The sequence below is a fragment of the Macaca fascicularis genome, chromosome 5 (assembly GCF_037993035.2).
Source record: "Macaca fascicularis isolate 582-1 chromosome 5, T2T-MFA8v1.1".
NCBI classification, from domain to species: domain Eukaryota; kingdom Metazoa; phylum Chordata; class Mammalia; order Primates; family Cercopithecidae; genus Macaca; species Macaca fascicularis.
In genome coordinates this window covers 116,127,416-116,148,483 of record NC_088379.1, presented here as the reverse complement: position 1 = coordinate 116,148,483, position 21,068 = coordinate 116,127,416, and the positions used below count along the sequence as shown (strand labels likewise).

General features: G+C 36.2%; 1 protein-coding gene across 3 annotated transcripts in view; it reads right to left on the bottom strand.

Moving 5' to 3' along the window:
* The window catches only part of ENPEP (glutamyl aminopeptidase), an 82,558-nt gene that overhangs the window by 11,011 nt on the left and 50,479 nt on the right, over window positions 1-21,068 (bottom strand). For 2 of the 3 annotated variants that reach the window (XM_005555690.4, XM_074040972.1), the window contains 7 exons: window positions 20,370-20,449; window positions 8,812-8,948; window positions 8,626-8,681; window positions 3,358-3,508; window positions 2,214-2,287; window positions 2,000-2,104; window positions 1,746-1,916 (listed from right to left, as the gene is read on the bottom strand). In XM_005555690.4, the coding sequence (XP_005555747.2) occupies window positions 1,746-1,916; window positions 2,000-2,104; window positions 2,214-2,287; window positions 3,358-3,508; window positions 8,626-8,681; window positions 8,812-8,948; window positions 20,370-20,449 (774 nt within the window). The remainder of the gene's footprint in view (window positions 1-1,745; window positions 1,917-1,999; window positions 2,105-2,213; window positions 2,288-3,357; window positions 3,509-8,625; window positions 8,682-8,811; window positions 8,949-20,369; window positions 20,450-21,068) is intronic. The other variant, XR_012435338.1, reaches the window with a different exon arrangement.

The following is a 21,068-nucleotide window of genomic DNA, read 5'->3' as shown; positions in this document are numbered from 1 at the left end:
TTGCAGTTGTGTGGATAAATCTACTTATATGAAAATACAACGTATCAATCACATGTTTCAAATAAGAAAGGAATTCCAAGGATGCTGGTACTGCAGCCTGGACTTGCTACAGAATCTTCTTTTATTCTGGTCATTATTTGAAACTGGAAGACTTTGTAAATGGTTAAGGTAACATACTCAAATGTGAGATATACTGCTTCCAAAATTAAAAAAAAAAAAGATTACCAAACCCACTAAAATAATCTTTTTCTGTGGCATGTCAGTCAAGGTGCAACAAATTTCTTTTACTTTAGAAGGAAGATTATGATGTGCTCTAACCTATTGAACTTCCAGAAACTGCACTAAAGTGGTGGGATCCTGAATTTTTATGCAATTTATCTTTCATCCCCCAGTTCACAAGGTTCTTAGTAAGGCATCTAAAGTACTTGCTAATTTTCTTACCAGATAACAATCAGCACAATGCCATCAAAGTAATGAATTAGTGATGTTTTGTGAAATGTGAAAATGATCAAGTTCTTTTTTTTTTTTTTAAATAGATACGAGGTCTCACTATGTTGCCAAAGTTGGTCTTGACCTCCTGGGCTCAAGAAAACCTCCTACCTCAGCCTCCCAAAGTGCTGGGATTATAGACACCAGCCACTGTGCCCAGCCAAGATGATCAGGTTCTTGATGAACTGTCATGGCAGAGAGCAGGAGAATTAATACATAGCCCTGAGGTAAGAGGCTGAAGGTATATTATTGGCTCTACCTGGTAAAAGCAAACTGCTTCTGGTTATCCTTTTAAATTGGTATTGCATTGTAATTTACTATTTACATTCTGCCTCTCCCATGAAGCTGTAAGTATCTCAAGGATAGATGTAATTTTTATTCATGTTTTATTCATTTTTATTTCCACGATCTACATATCTATACATAGAAAGGACACCATAAGTGTTGGTTGAATAAATGAAGTAAATAACTCAGACACTATAACTAAGCAAAAAATGAATTAAGGAAGAAGCCTGTTGATTTCGAGTATAAATGCAGAGTGGGAAATGAGTCATAGATGAACTTCAAGTGGTCTTTGCGCCTTCTGAGTAAAGTGTAAATACATTTGCGGCAGACACTCCTCTTTCTCTAATCACAGAGACTAGTTTTGCTCTGATACCATTAGATATCCTTGATCTTAGGTAAAGCAGACTTCTACCCCAGTCCCAGATAATTCTAATGGGCTCAAATCAGCCAAAGGAATTCAAGTTCACCCTAGTGAGCAAAGGATCAAGTAATAGTCCCAGAGTGTGGGCCACAATGATGAAGGGTGACCCAGTTCTGGATTATGAGGGGAATTGGAGACAATTGTCCTGTTGGCATAAAAGACAGAGCCTGTGAAGAAACTCTTTTGCTCCTGTCCTACCTCCATTACACATGTTTGTGTAAAAACAAAATGTTTCAAGCTCTGTAAGTCATGAGACATCCAACATGTCGATCATGGAAAATCAGAAAGAGAAGAGCCTGGGTCCTGAGTGAAAATGTTGAGCCACTGCATACAACTAGAAGCTACCTACCTCCAGAATGTTTTCATATGAGATTACATTTCCTTATTGTTTAGGCCAGTCTTATATGGATATTTTGTTTCTTGCAGGGAACATAATTTTTATCGATATTTTTGGCAACAAAACATCATACTTTAATCAGACTCTTAAAGAGACTGTGACACATAAACTATTAAATACCATTTATATATGTGAAATAAAAGCCCAACTTACCTTGACAAAAGAGTAACGTTCTTCACTGATGCTAATCCATAAAGCAGTTTTTCTTTTTCTTGAGCTAATGAAGTTTTCTGGTATTGCTCAAGAGTGTAGTTCCATGAAATCTCATTGCCAGAGTTCTGCATCCCATACCGATACACTAGAAGCCTGAGATTTACAGGAAGACTAGAAGAAGAAACAGTGTTTCAGAGATTTCAACTACTCTTTTCTCAATTGTGTCTTCTAAACATAAAAATGTGAGTAATCACCTTACGGTCCCATTTAGCCACTGCTCAAATAAAAAGGAAGCATTGTTCAAGGCTTCTCTGTCTCCCACCTTGCACGCAAACCCTAACACGGAGGAACGGAGTAACCTTAAACAACAAACAAACACAAATCCAGGGCCTTAAGCACTTTTTAACAAGTCTTAAAACAAAAAACAAATGTTAAATGAATTTTAGTTGTTAAAAAGTGAGAAATAACTTTGTGACATGGTCTCCAGCATCATTCCATCCCAGAGAATCTGCAATAGGCTTCACTTGACCTTGGAAGTATTCCTGAAATAAAAGCATAATAAAAGCATAATTTACTTGGAAGTATTCCTGAAATAAAAGCATAAATTATTACTTAATTTACTATGTATCAGTAGTATCCTGATTATTATACTCAGCACCCCCTATTATAATCGGTTTTCCTACAAATTCAGAGAACTTGCGCTTTTCCTTAAAATAACAATGTATTTGATTTTTATCACATTGCAATTTTGCCTCAATCCTGAAAAATATAAACCACCCTGGACCTTCCTGTAATGTTTTACACAAGTTTGGGCAAGGCCTTTTAACCCCTAGTTCTTAGTTAACATATGTAATAAATAGGAAAACACTCAACATACTTTCTGCACTAAGAAGATTGCTTAAGCATATATGAAAAAATAAAAATAACTGATATTTGTATATTGCTTTAGGTTTTACAAAGCACTTTCATATTATTTGATCCTCACTATACCATTACCGTAGGCAGGCAAGTGTTGGCATTCCTAACGTACAAAGGAAATTCAGACTCACAAATGTTAAATCATTTGTTCAAGATCTTTCATTTTGTAAACAGAAGAGCTAGAGATTTGAATCCAGAATTTGTTCAAAAATACGAGTGTCCTACTTATGTGCTACAGAAATCATAAAGCAAGGAAACAGTATTTAGAATGACTACTTATAATAAAATCTCAATGTAGAAATATCAGCAGTAAGAATAAGAAGATATAATATTATGTTTAAGAAGAAGAATTCATTTTAACATAGATAAAGTCCATTTTTAAAAAGATCTAACTAGTATTTATTGTTTAAAATGTTGTATATTTTAAGTAAAATATTAATTGTTGTATTCCTTCTAACACTAAAATGCACCTAAGTGGTATGTATGCAGAACCATAAATTCTGATGTACTTCAAATTGAAAAAGAATAGACGGTGTAGCTTTGCTTTGATTAGTCAAGTCATTGCACTTTCTTTTGATTCCACGTGGCAAGCAAACATGGTTTATGTCCCCAGGAGCTCCTTCTCTCAGAAAGCATCCTATTCTACTAATGGTTAAATATTTACTTTGGTAAGATACCATAGCATTAACATCACCTCAATCATAGGATATAGCTCTTTATCATCTTCAAACATGCTAATGATGTAGGTTACAGCTGAAATGACTCTCTGCCATGGTAAAAAATTCTCTTCCTTTTTGAGATACATGGTCAAGTTCAAAGCCACCTTATAATCTAGAAGTTGAGCTCTGAGAAAGACAAAAAACAAAACAAAACAAAAACCCCACAGTTAATTAAAAATCACAGACTTTAGTTTCCATTTAACTGAAAGTTTTGGCGATCAAAGCATTCCATGTTAATGAGGATTCTTCCATTCAACAATCAAGGAATTGCATTTATTGGTTGAAGCCCAATCGAAAAGTTTTGTCCAAAATTATATAGTCGTGCTTTCATACATTCAATAGTAAGGAGGAAGAAAGGCATTAAGATGTACCTTTGAAAAAGCACAAGAGCAAAATTTCAAATAAAACAAAAGCCATTTAGCTGTACAGTTAATATTCATAAATAGAAACTTTTAAATTCTAGGTTCCCAAGCAGGTTATAACATATAAGTGTACATTATAAATGTATTTTGTTGAAATTATTTACATTGGCTTATGAAGAAGAAACATAAATAACAGTATTCATGAATCCTGAATGCTTAAAACATTCAAATTGAACTTTCATTTTCCTTTATAACATCTTCTTTCTTATCCATTTCCCAGTAATACTCATTAAAAAAGTAAATTTTTCTCTTCTAGAAAATTTTGAAGATACTATCGACATTTCAAAGGTTAAAAAATCAACTTTCTTTTCCTTTCAAAAGAATTTTTGAACCTTTTGAAATCAGCTCAGCTTTCCCACTTCCCTGTCCTGTTTTGTTTTTTTGTTTTTTTTAACTCCCTGTCTCATGAAATTCTCTCAAGAAACCACTGGTACAAGAACCTCTATTTCTGACCCTGCTTCTAGGGAACTCAACTCAAGACTGCTAGCATTCTTACACAACTTTGGGTCTCAAACTCCATTTAAGTCCATAGGCAAAGAGCAATTCTGAAGGCCAGACTTGGTTGAGACTTTTCTTTGTTCAAAAATATTCTGTTTATATAATGAGAGCCCAGCCTGGGGAACTTAAATTATAGAAGTTTACTATATCTTATAGTGTAGAGAGGTTGGAAGTTACAGCTTAAAATTTCCACCAAATAAAATGGAGAAGAGGACAAAGGTCATATGAGAGCATTCTTGCTCTTCTATATTGGGCTAAGGCACCTAGGAAGGTTGGGAGACTCTTATAGCAGAAGGTTTGTTTTTTGTTTTCCTGAGTGTAATTTGGAAAGACTGCACAGTCCTTCTTAGAGAAGCCTGAGTTAAGTAGTTAAGTATAGTGTCTTGTCAAACATAACTCTCCAGAGGGACAACAAAAATGGTTGAGAGAGGTGCCTGGGTGAGTAAAACTGACCCCATGTACTTGGGTCCTCCGGCAAGTTTTTCAGCTGGTGTGAAGGGCATAAAAAGTTCCCAGCTGTCTAGTCACTCAACTGAACTTGCCAATTAAATTCAGATTTCTGGCTTAAAACAGTCATTTTGCAATTAACTAAATCACCTTTGGATTCTCTTCCCATTCCCCATCTTCTCACTTCCTTTAAGGGAAGTCCATGAGAGGATAGGAAAAGTTGCTTTTAGAGTTCTGTGTTGTTCTCTGGTTATCTCTGCAAACACTTACAAAAATGTTTGTATCTAAGTCCATGATCTTGGCTTGACTGATGTTCACCTGCTGCTTCTTATTTGCTAACATGACTGTTACCTTGGATATCCTTGGAGCCAGGGGTCCTTGAAACCTGGCTGAAATTCTGCTTAGATCATTAGCTTAGGTGGTCCTTTCAGCTGTTCCCTTTGCCATTCTTCCCTTACCTAGTGACTCCTCCCCACCCACAGGCTTACCAGACAGCAGGCTCTGCTTTCCCTTATGTTATTACCCACCCTCTCCAGGCTGTAGCAAGAAGTGGGCTGAAGAGGACAATATCAAGTAATTGCAAAGAGAAAACAAAAAACAAAACAAAACAAAAAACTATTGTAACAAGCAGGGGATGGGGTGGGGGGAAGAATTATTTCTGTGTCTGTTTTGGCAAGGCCCCAAGACTAAGTCTCTTGGCCTATGCTCCAAAGAAAGAAGTAGGACCCCAAAGCAGGACTAACATGGTCAAGAACAGGACTGTGTGATTTTTTGCTGATAGTCCAACACCAGCTTATAAATAAGGTTGAAGAAACTAAGGAGAAACATTTTAGTGGCGGCCTTTCAAAGAGTGCCGTCAGTATACTGAGTACGCTGTAAATGCTCTCCCCTCCAAGGGCTAGGGGACCAGATGTTTTTCTGTCTAATTAAGCCTCAGGAGACAGGTTTCAGTGGAACCACTCGAAGAGGTTTACCTGTGTCTCCTGGAACTTGGAGGCACAGTGGTTTGCTGTCTGAAACCCTGAGAAACCTAAGAGATGAGAGGCTATTTGGCTGCTACTCTGGCCTCAGAGTAGAGAGGTGGGACTGCATGAGGTGGCCTGGTCTTCCACATATTGTCAGGGCAAAGCATACATGACAACTTCCTATGGATCGGAAATGGGTCAGACGTTTCCACCTGCCCACCTGAAGAAAACTGCAGGAGAAAGATCCTTCTCAATGGAATAAATATGGGTGACAAAAATCCCATAAAAACACAACACAAGGAAAAGAATCAGCATTAAACATCAACAAATTTCAGAGAGGACCAAAAGTAGGCAGCACATCAGGATTTTTCTCCCTCTCACCTACTCTCTCTCCCTGTTCTCTTTGCCTTAACTTTGGAGAAACCAGAGGCAGCACAGTGACTGGGGAGATGTAGAAGCTCCAAGCAGAGAAACGAAGAGGAAATCAATCACCCCATTCTCATTGCAGGTGACTGGCCTGAACCTGGCCTAAGGTGGGAGCAGGGAGAAGCTTTAAATGAAGTAGAAAGCTTTGATGATTTTACTTGACTGAGCAAATTATGGAATTGAGAGGGTTTGGATGAACTAGTGGTGATGAGTAAATTTCTTCCCTTGACCAAAAGAGTCATATGCCCAGTCAGGGCAGTAAGAGTACTACCTCTTCAGATCAAGTTGGAAGAGACAGGGGAATAAAAAAATACATTTATTTTCAGATGTATCATTTAGTTCTGATTATTAAATATAGTGGTTACTACATTCCTTTGAATACCTCAGTAGACTTATATAAATTCTAATCCTGCCACAGTTGCTCGCCCATTTAACTACACATTTCTTCTCTCTTCCACCCCCTCCACCAAAGTTGCATAGTGGTCTTAGCTTAAGTAGTCTTAGAAGCTGTCCTCTTGGCTCTAACCAATGCTGGTTGAATCTGTTTCTCTCTGAGTCCCATTTTCCTCATGTGCTGCAGAACATCACTGAGCCAGGTGATAGTGCAGGTATTTTCTAGCTCTCTTGTGTGATCCTACATATGTTTTGAATTTCAAATTTGTTTCATTTTCTTCCTCTCCACAGCTCTTCACAATTTTATGGGTCTGTGGCCAAGGAGCTGAGCAAACGTGAGGAAGTATTTCAGTAGTGTAAGTTATTTGCTTGATACTCAGTTCCTCAGAGAGAGCTGTTCAAGAGGCTTTCACTTCATCTTGGAATAGAAAGGACCTCCTACATTGTGATGCAAATTAAACTGTAGAGATAGTACAGTTCTTTGTAATTTCTAACAGTGAAGAAGCTGAGCTTTGGAATAGGACAATTTAAAAATAAAAACTAAATGATTCTGTTTTAAAATACTTATTGATCATCTTATTTCATCATTTAATTTCCCAGATTCTATTCTACACAGTGCCTGGCACATAATAGGTCCTCAATGTTTGTTTATTAAATGAGTGAGTGGTATATTGTAATAGAGTGAAAATAATCTATTACATATCCAGGAGGTTAAACTTGGAGATTCACTAGAACATCATATTGTCTATTAGCTACAAAATGAGTGTAGATTACAAATTCAGAAGAGCTTTTCTAAACGCATCTTCACTACTAATTAATGGTGGATGCATTTTGGTCATGTAATACAATGTATTGAGTTTCTACATGCCAGACAATCTTTTAAGTGATTTATGTCCGTTATCTCATTTATTCCTCACAGAAGTCTTATAAGGTCATCTCTACTTTGGTGATAAGAAAATTGAGCCAGAGAGAGGTTAAGAGACTAACTTAAGGCTATATGGAACCAGGATTTTAATGGGTTTCAAGAGCCTGTTTTCAAACCCCATAATTCCTTCCTTGAAATATGTCAAGGTTTTCTGACTTTCAATATACTATCTAGGAACTCTATGTAAAATAGTTTCCCCTGCCTTTAGTACTACTATACTATTCTTCCAGCTCTCTATTTAGTCAGTATTTATTTTCAACTATTAGTGGCCACATATAGTCAGGAGCTGGGTTTGGGTGCCTATCCTCATGAACCTTCAGTTTGATGGGTGAAATGCACAATTATTAAACAATAACAGTAAAGTATTATGAGGAAATATAGGGTCCCTTAAGAAGGATACCCAATCCAGAGAAAGAGGCCATGGGAGGTTACTGAGGGAAGTGGCTCCTCATTCTTAGTACATTGCTTATATCTAGAATGAGGTCACTGCAAAGCCAGAGAAATAAAACTGGCTGTGTCTCCAGCTTCTGCAAAGTGCCAGGAACTCAATAAATGCTTGTTAAATTACTAGTGTTAGACTACATGAATAAAAAAAAAAAATAGAGGTACCATTAGTTCCCCCAATCTACACTTTTTCTAAAGAGCAGATTACCTTCAGACTATGAGAAAAAGAGTCAAATTTTCCAAATTGTCCCCTAATTTTGATCAGTTCTAAAGCACCATAGCTCATTCTTCTTACCCCAGTGACCTGAATAAGATTTGACAATTCCAGCCATAAAATCTTACATGGGGCTTGAGCTCACAGAACTGAATTAACAAAACACGTTGTTTGTCTTTTTATTAAATCAAATTATGAAGGTACACTTTCGATCATTTGCAAATGTCACTCCTAATTAGCTCAAGGATCCTAATATAGACAAACCATACTCAAAGTCAATAGGTTAGGTAAGTTTTTGTGTATACCGTAAGGGCTAATGTCAGTATTTTGACTATTAGGCTCATGTGAACTTTTGAAAAGAGAGTTAAGGAAAACGATAATGTTTTAAATAGTGGCTTTGAATAGTTTAAGCTAAAATTGATTAATACTGCAATGTTTAATTCATTTTTTAAAGATTTATGACAAAACCCACAGTATTTTAGGTAATTTAGTCTCATTTGGAAACGCACCTTGCCAAGGCAAAAGCATCATCAATAAGACTTGCACGATCTGCTGAAGAAAATGTCTGGGAAGAGGGAGAAAGAGAGATAAAAAACACAATTGTTAAGGCAAAGCATGTTGAAAAAAATTAATATCATTAAGATGCTGTTCTTAGAACAAAAATAAAACAGTTTCCAACCATTGCTGTCTCTTACCTTGTGGTTCAAGGAGAGCTCTGCAGCTATCGAGTCCCAAGTTGCTACTTCATAATTTACACGATAAAACCCAATATGATCTGGGTTTATTTTGAGAAGAGCATTTCCACTAGGATTAGAAGAGTTCAAAGTGATTCCTGTGGTAGTAAATAAACACTAATGAGCAACATGTTTGCATGCACTGTAAACACACAGGGAAATTAGACCCTGAGGGCAAAAAGAAAATAAAATAAAAGAAATATTAGCTCAAGGAGGCTGGTTTGATTTGGATCCAAAACCCAAAGCCTAATTTTTACTTAGTTGCCTAACTTTAGAATGTCACTATAATGAGAGAGCTAAAAAAGAAATAAGTAATATAAATAATTACACTGTAATTTATGATGGATAGTTTTTACTGGCAGAAGCTTGCCAAATGGGTGAAATAATTTTGTGCTGGTCAATCCATCAGTATAAGAAAGCAATGCCTCCAGACAGAGAAGTCCATGCCTTCAGGGGTAGTCCATAGATCTCTAATCATAATGGACTAAGAATATTCACTGGGGCAGCCTGGGGAGGGGATAAAAATGTAAACACTCAAAATAATACTTTGTTTATTAAAATCAACATTGAAGTTGATGGAAATGGCTATTGCTAAGCAGGATAATACATTGATAATCAGCAACACTTTAAAAATGTTACTGTATCAAGAAGACCTGCAATAGAATTGAGATCCGAATGAAACATTCTTGATTTTGTAATCGACTTCATACTTGTTTTTCCAATTTATCTATCTTTGTAAAGCCATCTACTGCCTATTTCAGTTGGTTACAACAATACTTTTCCATCAAATTAGCATTCTTTCTAAAACAACATCCATATATATGTCAGGCTCTGTTGTATAGACTTTAGAAGCCCAGTGCTGAAGGAGCAGAGACTTATGTTTTAGGTAAAAGACATGTACTTAAAATAATAGCTATGCTTTGATATAACCATGTTTGTTAGCATTACTCCTATACTTTTCAGTTCATACATCATACACTCTTTTGTTTACATGGGCAATATACAATTTAAATAATGCTATAGGAACACAGTATAGTTGAGAAGTTTCAAATATTTTAAGGTACCAATAATGTAGGTTGTGATATTGGAAAATAGGAGGTGATGCTGGAAATAAAAGTCAGGCCTCCAGTATGAAGAGTCACATGCCATGTTAAGAATCCATCTTATGAGAGGAGAAAAGAGTTTTAAGCAGAAAAGTAGCATGCTCAAGTCTATTTTCTGGAAAGCTAATTTCAATAGTGGTATGGGAGATATTTTGGAGGCGATTCTAGAGACAAGAAGACTAATTTAGAGTCCACTGTAGTCATGTAGGGCAATAGAGGATGAGGGCTTACACTAATGTGGAGATGATGAAACTAGAAAGAAGTTGATTTATTCAAGAGACATATCACAAGTAAAATCAACAAAATCCTTTTTCTGACTTGATGTGGACAGTCAGAGGAGGGGAAAATGGATTGCACAACTGGATGAATAATGGTTTTGCCAGTAGAGAATAGAGGAAGGTGAGTCAGTTTGGGAGGAAATATGATTTAAATTTTGGAAGTGTTTGCAAGGTCTGGAAGATATCCAGGACACATATATTAGTTTTTCATAATATATGAATAAGCTCTCCAACAAGACAGTAAGTTTCTTTAGGAACTTTTGGAGTAGGTATTTGATAAATTATAAACCCTTACCTCACTCATGTAGAATTTCTCTTTCTTTGTCATCCTCCCATGGACAAGTTGTTGAAAGGAAGCTAATCTTTTGGCATCTGTACACTTTGAATGTTTGTATCAGAAGGAGAGTTGCTTGCTAAGCTACTAAGTTACAGGAGAAAGAGCATGAACTTTTGAGTCTGACAGACCTAGGATAAAATCCTTGCTCTGTAACTTACTAGCTGTGTGACCTTGGCCAGATCACTTGACCCCTCAGTGTCCCAGTTCACCCCAAGGAAGACAGGGACAAAAATCCCTCACAGGGCTGTTGTGAAGATTAAATAAGATAACATAGGTAAAGTGTTGGTCACATAGTTATGTGTTACGTATCCAACAGATGGTAGCTATCCCCGTTATAATGAAAGGGGATATGCTGCCAGTTCTATAAATAGCGAAGCAAATATAAATAACATTGAGAAGTTCCTGGCAATCCATCTAAATACTGCCATATTTTCGTGTGCTTTATATGTACCTAGTTAAGCCTGTCTAGAGTTACTGTGATTTTTCTCACTTTATAGATGAGGAAGCTGAGATCCAGGAAGTCAGTAGTTAAGGACTTTCCAAGTTCATGCTACTTTTGGAACACTTGTCAACAGCAAAATACTGTTCAGTTGTTTAGTTACATAATGAGTAGAACTAAAATACTCTAGTAAGATTAAAATACAGGACTAATATACTGTATGTTTCCTTCTGTTACTCCATTTACTATTTTTTTTCTGATTATAACAATAGTATGTATTCTTTATGGAGCACTTGGAAAATGCAAAAAAGTATAAAGAAGAATATAAAAATTACCCACCACAGTTAACATGTTTTTACCTGGTGTTTGTGTGTGTGTGTGCGTGTATCTTCTATATGCACATATGCACACACAACAAACATAATGGGACCCTACGCTTTTTATTATTAGTAATCCTTTTTCATTTGGAATTATATTTTAAACACCTTGCAATTTCATTTTATATATTTGGAAATCTAAGCTTAATGGGCATATAATGCTGTATCAACTTAAAAATTGTTTTATTCTGTTTCTTAATAGTTCTATCTATGCCAAAAAGTATTGAATGAATTATTTCTGAGTAGGAGCTCTTTCTAGAAAATTCTTACTTTTTTCTTTTATCATTTGCCTAGATGATAGAGAAAAGTGATAATTTCCTTTTCAAAATTTCATCCAGAGCCTCTTTAATTTCAATCCTGATAGATTTCAGTAACAGAGCACAAGTAACAGTTCTTTAATGTTACTATTATAAATAATTGTAACAAATTTTAGACAAGTAGACAGTTTATGATAGCCTGAGATTCCTAGAGAAAAAAACATTTTTCTTAGGTGATATAAATGCTGTGTTGCACTAATCCTTTAAGTGAATTATTTTTCAATGTAAAATTACAGAGTGTACCTCTTATTAAATTTTGTGTATCACTTGATAGTAAAACAACTGAGACCAGGCACAGTGACTCACACCTGTAATCCCAGCACTTTGGGAGGCCAAGATAGGAGGACTGCTTGAGACCAGTTTGAGACCAGCCTGGTCAACATAGCAAGACCCCCATCTCAATTTATTTAAGAAAACAAAAAACAGCTGAAAGATACGAGTAGTATTTTTTAACTAATGACATGCAAAATGTACTTGAAGACCTAAAAGTTTCAAGTAGAATGCATTATTAGACTTTGGGGTCATAGAAGAAAATTTTAATTTATGAAACTAAAGCTAACATGATCCATAATAAAATGGATCGGTTATCCATTTGTGGTAATGCTTTCAACAAATTACCCATTCAAGAAAGTATTAGTGATTGTTTTAGTAATAATTACACGGTCCATTCTAAACCTCAGCAAGTGGCCTAGAGAATCTGCCTGTAAAGAAAGGTGTACAAGCATACCTTACTTTATTGCGCTAGACAGAAGTCACTTTATTGCACTTTGCAGATACTGCATTTTTTACAAATTGAAGGTTTGTAGCAAAGCCAGTCTATCAGTGCCATTTTCCAAACATCATGTGCTCACTTCATGTCTCTAGGTTACATTTTGATAATTCTTGCAATATTTCAAAATTTTTATTATTATAATATCTGTTACGGTGATCTGTGATCAGAGATTTTTGATGTTATTATTGTAATTGTTTTGGGGAGCCATGAACCACACCCACATAAGGTGAGAACTTAATCGGTAAGTGTTGTGTGTGTTCTGACTGCTCCACCAGCTGGCCATTCCCCTGTCTCTCTTTCTCTTTCTCTTTTTCTCTCTCTCCTCCCCCCACTTGGGCCTCCCTATTCTTTTAGACACAACCATGTCAATATTAGGCCAATGAATAACCCTTCAGTGGTCCCAAGTGTTCAGATGAAAGTAAGAGTTAAACATCTCTCACTTTAAATTAAAATATAGAAATGATTAAGCTTAGTGAGGTAAGTATGTCAAAAGCTGAGACAGGTTGAAAGCCAGGCCTCTTGTTCCACACAGTTAGCCAAGTTCTAAACATAAAGAAAAAGTCCTTGAAGAAAATTAAAAGTGCTACTCCAGTGAACATATGAATGATAAGAAAGAGAAACATCTGTATTGCTGATATGGAGAAAGTTCTAGCTCTCCGGATAGATGGTCAAACTAACTACAACATTCCCTTAATCCAAAGCCTAATCCAGAGAAATGCCCTAACTCTCTTCAATTCTATGAAGCCTGAGAGAGGTGAGGAAGCTACAGCAGAAAAGTTGGAAGCTAGCAAAGGTTGGTTCTTGAGGTTTAAGGAAAGAAGTTATCTCCAAACATAAAAGTTCAAGGTGAAGCAGCAAGTGCTGATATAGAAGTTAAAGCAAGTTAATAAGAAGATCTAACTAAGATCATTTTTGAAGGCAGCTACACTAAAAAACATTTTCAGTGTAGATGAAACAGCTTTATATTAGAAGAAGATGCCATTAAGGACTTTCACAGCTAGAGAGAAGTCAATGCCTGGCTTTAAAGCTTCAAAGGACAGGTTGACTCTCTCATTAGGGGTGGATGCAGCTGGCAACTTTAAATTAAAGCCAATACTCATTTGCCATTCCAAAAATCTTAAGGCCCTTAAGAATCATGCTAAATCTCCTCTGCATGTGCTCTATAAATGGAACAACAAAGCCCAGATGACAGCACATCTGTTAATAGAATGGTTTACTGAATATTTTATGCCCATTGTTGAGACCTACTGCTCACCAAAAAAGTTTCCTTTCAAAATAGTACTGCTTATTGACAATGTGCCTGGTCTTCCATGAGCCCTTATGGAAATGTATAAGCAGATTAATGTTTTCACAGCTGCTAACACAGTATCTATTCTGAAGCCCACGGATCAAGGAGTGACTTTGACTTTCAAGTCTTGTTATTTAAGAAATACATTTTGTAAGGCAATAGCTACCATAGATAGTGATTCCTTTGATGGATCTGGACAAGGTACATTAGAAACCTTCTGGAAAGCATTCGCCATTCTAGAAGCCATTAAGAACATTCATGATTCATAAGAGGAGGTCAAAATATCAACATTAACAGAAGTTTGGAAGAAGTTGATTGCAACCATCATGAATGACTTTGAGGTGTTCAAGACCTATATGGAGGACGTAACTGCAGATGTGGTGAAAATAGCAAGAGAGCTAGAATTAGAAGTGAACCCTGAAGATGTCTCTGAATTGCTGCTATCTCATGATAAAACTTGAATAGGTGAGGAGTTGCTTCTTAGGGGTGAGCAAAAAAAGCGGTTTCTTGAAATGGAATCTACTCCTGGTGAAGATGCCATGAGCATCTTGAACTGACAACAAAGGATTAAAAATATTCCATAAACTTAATTGAGAAAGCAGCACCAGGGTTTGGGAGAAGTTCTACTCTGCGTAAAATTCTATTAAACAGCATCACATGCTTCAAAGAAACCTTTTGTGAAAGGAAGGGTCAATTAATGCAGCAAACTTCAGTGTTGTCTTATTTTAAGAAATTGCCATAGCCACCCAAGTCATTAGCAATCACCACCCTAATTAGCAAGCAGCCATCAACACTGAGGCAAGACCCTCTATCAGTAAAAAAGATTACAACTGGCTGAAGGCTCAGATGATTGTTAGCATTTTTAGGAATAAATTATTTTAGTTAACATATATACTTTTTTATACATAAGGCAATTGCACACTTAGTAGACTGCAGTATAGTGTAAACATAACTTGTATATGCACTGGGAAACCAAAACACTTGTGTAATTCACTTAATTGTGATATTTGCTTTATTGCAGTGACTTGGCACCAAAAACTGCAGTATCTCTCAGGTATGCCTGTGGCTTTAATATGTAATATGCAAGGAATAGGAAACTGGAAAAATGCAAGTCAATTACCATGAGGAAAGATTACAATTAGCAATAATTTTTGTAGTTGAAAAAAAAAGAACTGCAAAGGAGAGTTGGGTAGTAAAGATCTGTCAATGTGTCTCCCGTGTGCACAGGGAAATAGGTGCCGAATTGAGCTGGAACATGTGTTTCAGGCTATTTGACAGGTCTGGTCCTACAGAAAACAGTGTATGTGACAGAGGCCTGTTAGTTGTTTACCACACAGTTCCCTTTTCTTCCTGGGTACAGAGCTGGACTCTGTTAGCCTTCCTTGCAGGACATGATTGAGAACTGGCTATAAAATGGGCAAAAGTAACAGATGCACTTCAAGGCCTGATTCCCTTATTATCTTCCCCTGTCTTTGGGCTAGATGCAAAAGATCCAGTGAGGGATTTCAAGATACAGGGGATGGTAAAGCCATAAGAAGGAAGAAGACAGGATTTTCAAGTCATTATTTGGTGGAGAGCCACCTAGAAGAGATGACAGTCAGGAATATCTCCTTTAGACTGTTGCATGAACAAGAAACTTTTATTGCACCAAGCCACTATTGATTGTCTCTAAAGTGCAATAATTAGACTCACCTGGCTAATGCAATCTATCACACTATCACAATTTAAAGACCTCTGTAAAATAATTAATCTAACTTAACTCTCCCTTAATTCTTTTTTTTTTTTTTTTTTTTTTTTTTTTTTGAGACAGAGTTTTGCTCTTGTTGCCCAGGCTGGAGTGCAATGGCACAATCTCAGCTCACTGCAACCTCTGCCTCCCAGGTTCAAGCAATTCTCCTGCTTCAGCTTCCCAAGTAGCTGGGATTACAGGCATGTGTCACCATGCCTGGCTAATTTTGTATTTTTTTAGTAGAGACGGTGTTTCTCCATGTTGGTCAGGCTGGTCTTGAACTCCTGACCTCAGGTAATTCGCCCGCCTTGACCTCACAAAGTGTTGGGATTACAGGGGTGAGGCACCACACCTGGCCCCTTAATTCTTACTTAGTAACTTTCTTCCGGGAAAGAGATACCTAATTAGGTATGAGACATGAGTATTCGGATTCACTAATAAATATATTTTAACTGTGTAAATTAACAAATTAGCATTCCTAATCTCTTGTATGTTTGCTTTAGATGAGTAAATCTTCCAAGACTTGGTTGACCATGGCTGAACTGACAAATCGAGTTTCTAAACCAGCAAAACTGAACCCATAATCATCCAATCAAAGCTTGAGCATTCCATGAGGCTTAGCTTGAAAAAATGAAGAAAGTGCTTCCCTCTTTGTCATCAAATACAAAAATATATGCCCATCATTATTTTGGCATTAAATATTTATATATAACTATCATAGATGTTTAGTAAATCTATTTCTATCATAGAAACTGACTGGACAGTCTGGATAGTCCAAACCATCCAGGGGACACCCTCAAATCTGGAAGTAAGAGTTGCGAAAACAGCTATTGCATAGTCTACACCACCTGCTAGACCTTAGACCTTGCCCAGATCCTGTGCACTTAGAAATGACTCTTTTAAAATATTATGTTTTAGCAAGATTGAGTGCCTGATATGATATAACAACCTTCAATCCTTCTAAATGTTAGAAAGCAGTAAATTAAATGCAAAAAGGTGGTATGCTACTAAATGTAGATGCGTTGACAATAGCCAAAATAGCAGCTGACACTAAAAGACAGAGACATAACTAAAATACATGCAGTTAACCTCTAAAAGTACAACTGTCTGGGGCAAACAACCCTTCATTAAACTAGGACTTTCTGAACTCTTAGAATGTACATAGCATCTTGTTGATAATAGGGTGGACAGGAGACAAGAAATATGTGTAGTTTGTGTCATCAAGAAGCTTATAATTGAGTTGAGAAAAAAAAGAGAGAGGCCAGATGCGGTGGCTCACGCCTATAATCCCAGCATTTTGGGAGGCTGAGGCAGGTGGATCACCTAAGGTCTGGAGTTCAAGACCAGCCTGGCCAACACTGTGAAACCCCATCTCTACTAAAAATACAAAAAATTAGCCAGCTGTGGTGGTGGGCACCTGTAATCCCAGCTACATGGGAGGTTGAGGCAGGAGAATCACTTGAACCTAGGGGGCAGAGGTTGCAGTGAGCTGAGATCGTACCACTGCACTCCAGCCTGGGCAAGAAGAGCAAAACTCTGTCAAAAAAAGAGAGAAGAAAGGAAAGAGAGAGAGAGAGAGAGAGAGAGAAAGAAAGAAAAGACAGAGCATATGAAGCTTAATAACAACGATTTTGTTTAAAATATAAAGTAATAATACTAGGAATAAGGATGGATGAAACTGACAGGATAAAATATACTATATTTTATGGCAGGAGATGATGACAGGAGAGATTATTCAGGGTAATTGGAGTAGCCAGAAAAGGTTTTGTGATAGAGGTTCTCTTCTTTTGTTAGAAATTATGAGTTTAGTTGTTGTTTTAATGTCTAAAATAGCACGTACAATAGAAATGTAAATAAAAGACCTTGGGGAGAGTCCCACTATTGCCTGAAGAATTTCTAACTAATGAATCATCAAAGAAACCAAGAGGAGGGAGGTAGGACTGGTAACATGAGCTGGTTGCCCATTTAGTACACTCAGGACATGTTCGTCATCCGTGCTCTAAGCTGAGAGCTGAAGATGTCCTCAAACAGGAAACAGGAACTTATTGTACAGCCTAAAAATGGAGCAGGCACTTTGAAGTAGAAAAAGACCTCTAGTTTGCTTCTGGCTCAGTGACCAGACATGATTCTGAAGTTTCAGATAAAGGCAGATTTGTCATCAAAGCTCTGTGACTATCAGCCTCTTCATTTATTTGTTTATTCATTCATGTATTCAATAAACAATTATTAGATGCCTGTTGTAGATCCAGAACAACAACAATAACAAACAAGCTCCATTTCCTCAAAGAATATTCTGTGGGGAAGGGAGACCTATATAGGTCAATAGTTAGAACGAAAAAATGTGTGAAATGTATTGACAAAGGGATATGAAGGAGTGTGAGAACTCCCTGCTCTTTCACTTTCACAGTCATGCTTCTGTCCAGAGCACACGTCTCCTCTACATTCAGTCAATTCTATCACCCATTTATACTCTGTCTTTAGCCTCTGAACTCTAAGCATTTTTTAGGAATGCTTCCCGAACCCCCAAACCTGGGCTGATGCTTCTATGAGTGCTTTTGGTGATCTGCATTGCCACAGAGGCACTTAGGACACAGCATTACATCTGCCTGCAAACCCATCCCTGGGCAAATCACCTATGCAAGGGTTAGGATTGCTCTTTTTTTTTTTTTTTTTTTTTTTTGCCCCAGCACTACACCCATTGTTTCTCTGTTCTTGGCATGTAAGCAATACATGCTTGAAAGAATTAATTTAGTAATTAAGGATTAAATTTATTATTCCAAATATTCTAAGAAATACATAATACATATTAGAACAATGTCTATTGTGAACTCTTGAAATGCATTCTACAAAGCACTTGAGTAAGCTTTAGTTATCTGGAAAATTCACTTGTATGGAAACTTCATTCCATGAAAGTGCTGGGTGAACTGTACTAGGGTAGATGAATTATTCACGCTTTCAAACTTGTAAACAGTAAATCAAACAGCTGCCGTGATATTCTTCCAATCCTCAATTAACTATGGTGACCAATGGGGAAAATATTTAGTAATAGTTAAACCAAATCCACTGAAAACCTTCCAGTGGAATTCTAACCTTCTTATTATGCCTTTTATCAGTGCTGTTACACATTGTTAAAAATGTCTTTTTTTTTTCCTTGTCTTCTTCCTTTTCCTTCGGCAAATGTCCTTATGAATAAGAAGATGGTTAGAAGACCACAAAGATAGAGCCTGGCACTCAAACACAGCATAAAATACGAAGACAAAGTGGCATTGATCTGGGAATTCTGGAAAAATTTAGAATTTTTTTTGACCACGATATTACAATAATTATTAACATAAATAATCAAGAGAAAGGCTTGCTGTAATAGCAATCCCTGTGCAGAAGGGCTTCAGAAGGAGTTTCACCTCTACAGTGACAAAGCTGGTAGTTTGTAGTAATAGTAGAAAATTACAAAAACAGTTAACAATAAACGTTTTCTTAAAAGGCCCAAAGGTGGAAAAAACATGCTGGATCCACAGAAAAACTTATACACAAATGTTTATAGCAGCATTATTCATAACAGAGAAAAGGTGGAAATGACCCAAATATCTATCAACTGAAAAATAGATAAACAAATGGTGGTATATCCGTATAATGGGATATGATTTGGCAATAAAAAGGAATGAAGTAGTGATACATGCTATATCATGGATGAGCCTTGAAATCATTATGCTAATTGAAAAGTCACAAAATACTGCATATACACTTTTCTTTACGTGAAGTGACCAGAAGAGACAAATCTGTAGAGGTAGGGAACACATTAGTGGTTGCGTAGGGCTGGACGTATGGGAGGCTGCAGGCATGATAGCTTAAAGGGTATGGGGCTTCTAAAACTGACTGTGGTGATGATTACACATCTGTGAATATACTAAAAACCACTGGATTATACACTTTAAATGGGTGAATTTTATGATATGTGAATTATATCTCAGTAAAGCTGTTCTTAAAAGGCAATCTACTGGAAACAGAGTAAAAATGTATTGGCCAGGAGAAATCATACCTCATTAATATTTTAAAATATTTTACAGGAACAACGAGGCATATGTAAATAAAGAATGAGTGATCTACTTTTATCCTCAAGAAGACCCAGGTGAAAGTCCATACTAAATGCTATTCTGAAATCAAGTCCTCATGAAATGGGGCAAAGATGAGTCTGGTTTGTCTTAGAAAAGAAATAGTTTTGAAACACCAAAACAAGTACAATGGAAAAAATATAAAAAGAAGGATTCTTCTGAGATTGCTGCTAAAGCTTGCCTTATCTATTATTTTTTTCATCAATCTGGAATTTCGTGATAAGTTCTACTTGTTTTTATATAACTCTAACATTTTTCAAGTAAGGAAAAAATAAATCAGTGCAGATAGAACACAAAGATGTTTCCAAAAAATGGTCTAATTTAATGCAAGCATTAAAAGAAAATCCTCAGGCTTGTCATATAACAGTTTAAGAAATTCAATGGCTTATTTATCTGATAAAAAGAAAAAACAAAAAGGAAGGAAGGAAGGAAGGAAGGAAGGAAGGAAGGAAGGAAGGAAGGAAGGAAGGGAAGGAAGGAAGCAAGGAAGCTTACACATTGATCTTCCAATGGCTGGGCATGTGACCCTTCTCCTTTGGATATGGGTATTTATGATAAATCAGTCAGTCATGATAAATCACTGAAAAGAATATCTCAAGATAGAACAGTTCTCATTGTAGATGACGATTTGGAATCATCAATAAATTATTTAAGAGATCATTCAGCTGAAGTTTACAAAGTTCCAGCTTTACTGTTGCATCTTTATACTTACATTAGTTTAATGTGGTACATCAATTCAAAGAAGAAATAAATCAATTAATAATATTTACCTTCTTTTTCTGACCTATTAAATAACACACTGCTTGTTATATTATCTTCAGTCCATTTAACTGGAATGTTCCATGTATAACTAAAATTTTTTAAAAAAGAAAAATTTAACTTTTATTACTAAAAGATAAAATTTCAAGAGTAAAAATCACTAAAAAGCAATAGACGAGTGTATTTTTCTTTTAAGTGATTCTCTAGTCCATACTATACAATTAATGTAGCTAATACAACATTTTAGGGATGAAGATAAGCTGTATAATTGTTTTCAATTTCTATAAATCTACAAAATTTAGAAATTGCATCAAAAATTAGCTAAGCATGAAAAAGATTATTTCAATAAAATGCTTTGGCATTTTAGAATAAAGATATTGCATAACTTGCACAAATACAGCACATCTTATTATAATATTGAACATTCACACACATACTTGCACACAGTCTAATATGCTACCATTTCCATCAAGGAACACAAAACATTTTTAGAAATTAGAAGACAAATAGTAAACTCTGTAAAGGAAATAACACATTTTAGAAATTATGCTGAAATTCTACCACCACCATCATCCCCTAAAGCCTCTCACACTGTCCCCTAAATATCCCCTATTTAGAACTAGAACTGATGGACTCAAGGGAAAAATCATCAGGTAAGCACGTTTCAGGAGTTTTCAGTGCTTCTCTTTAGCTACTTAATATTTTCTTGC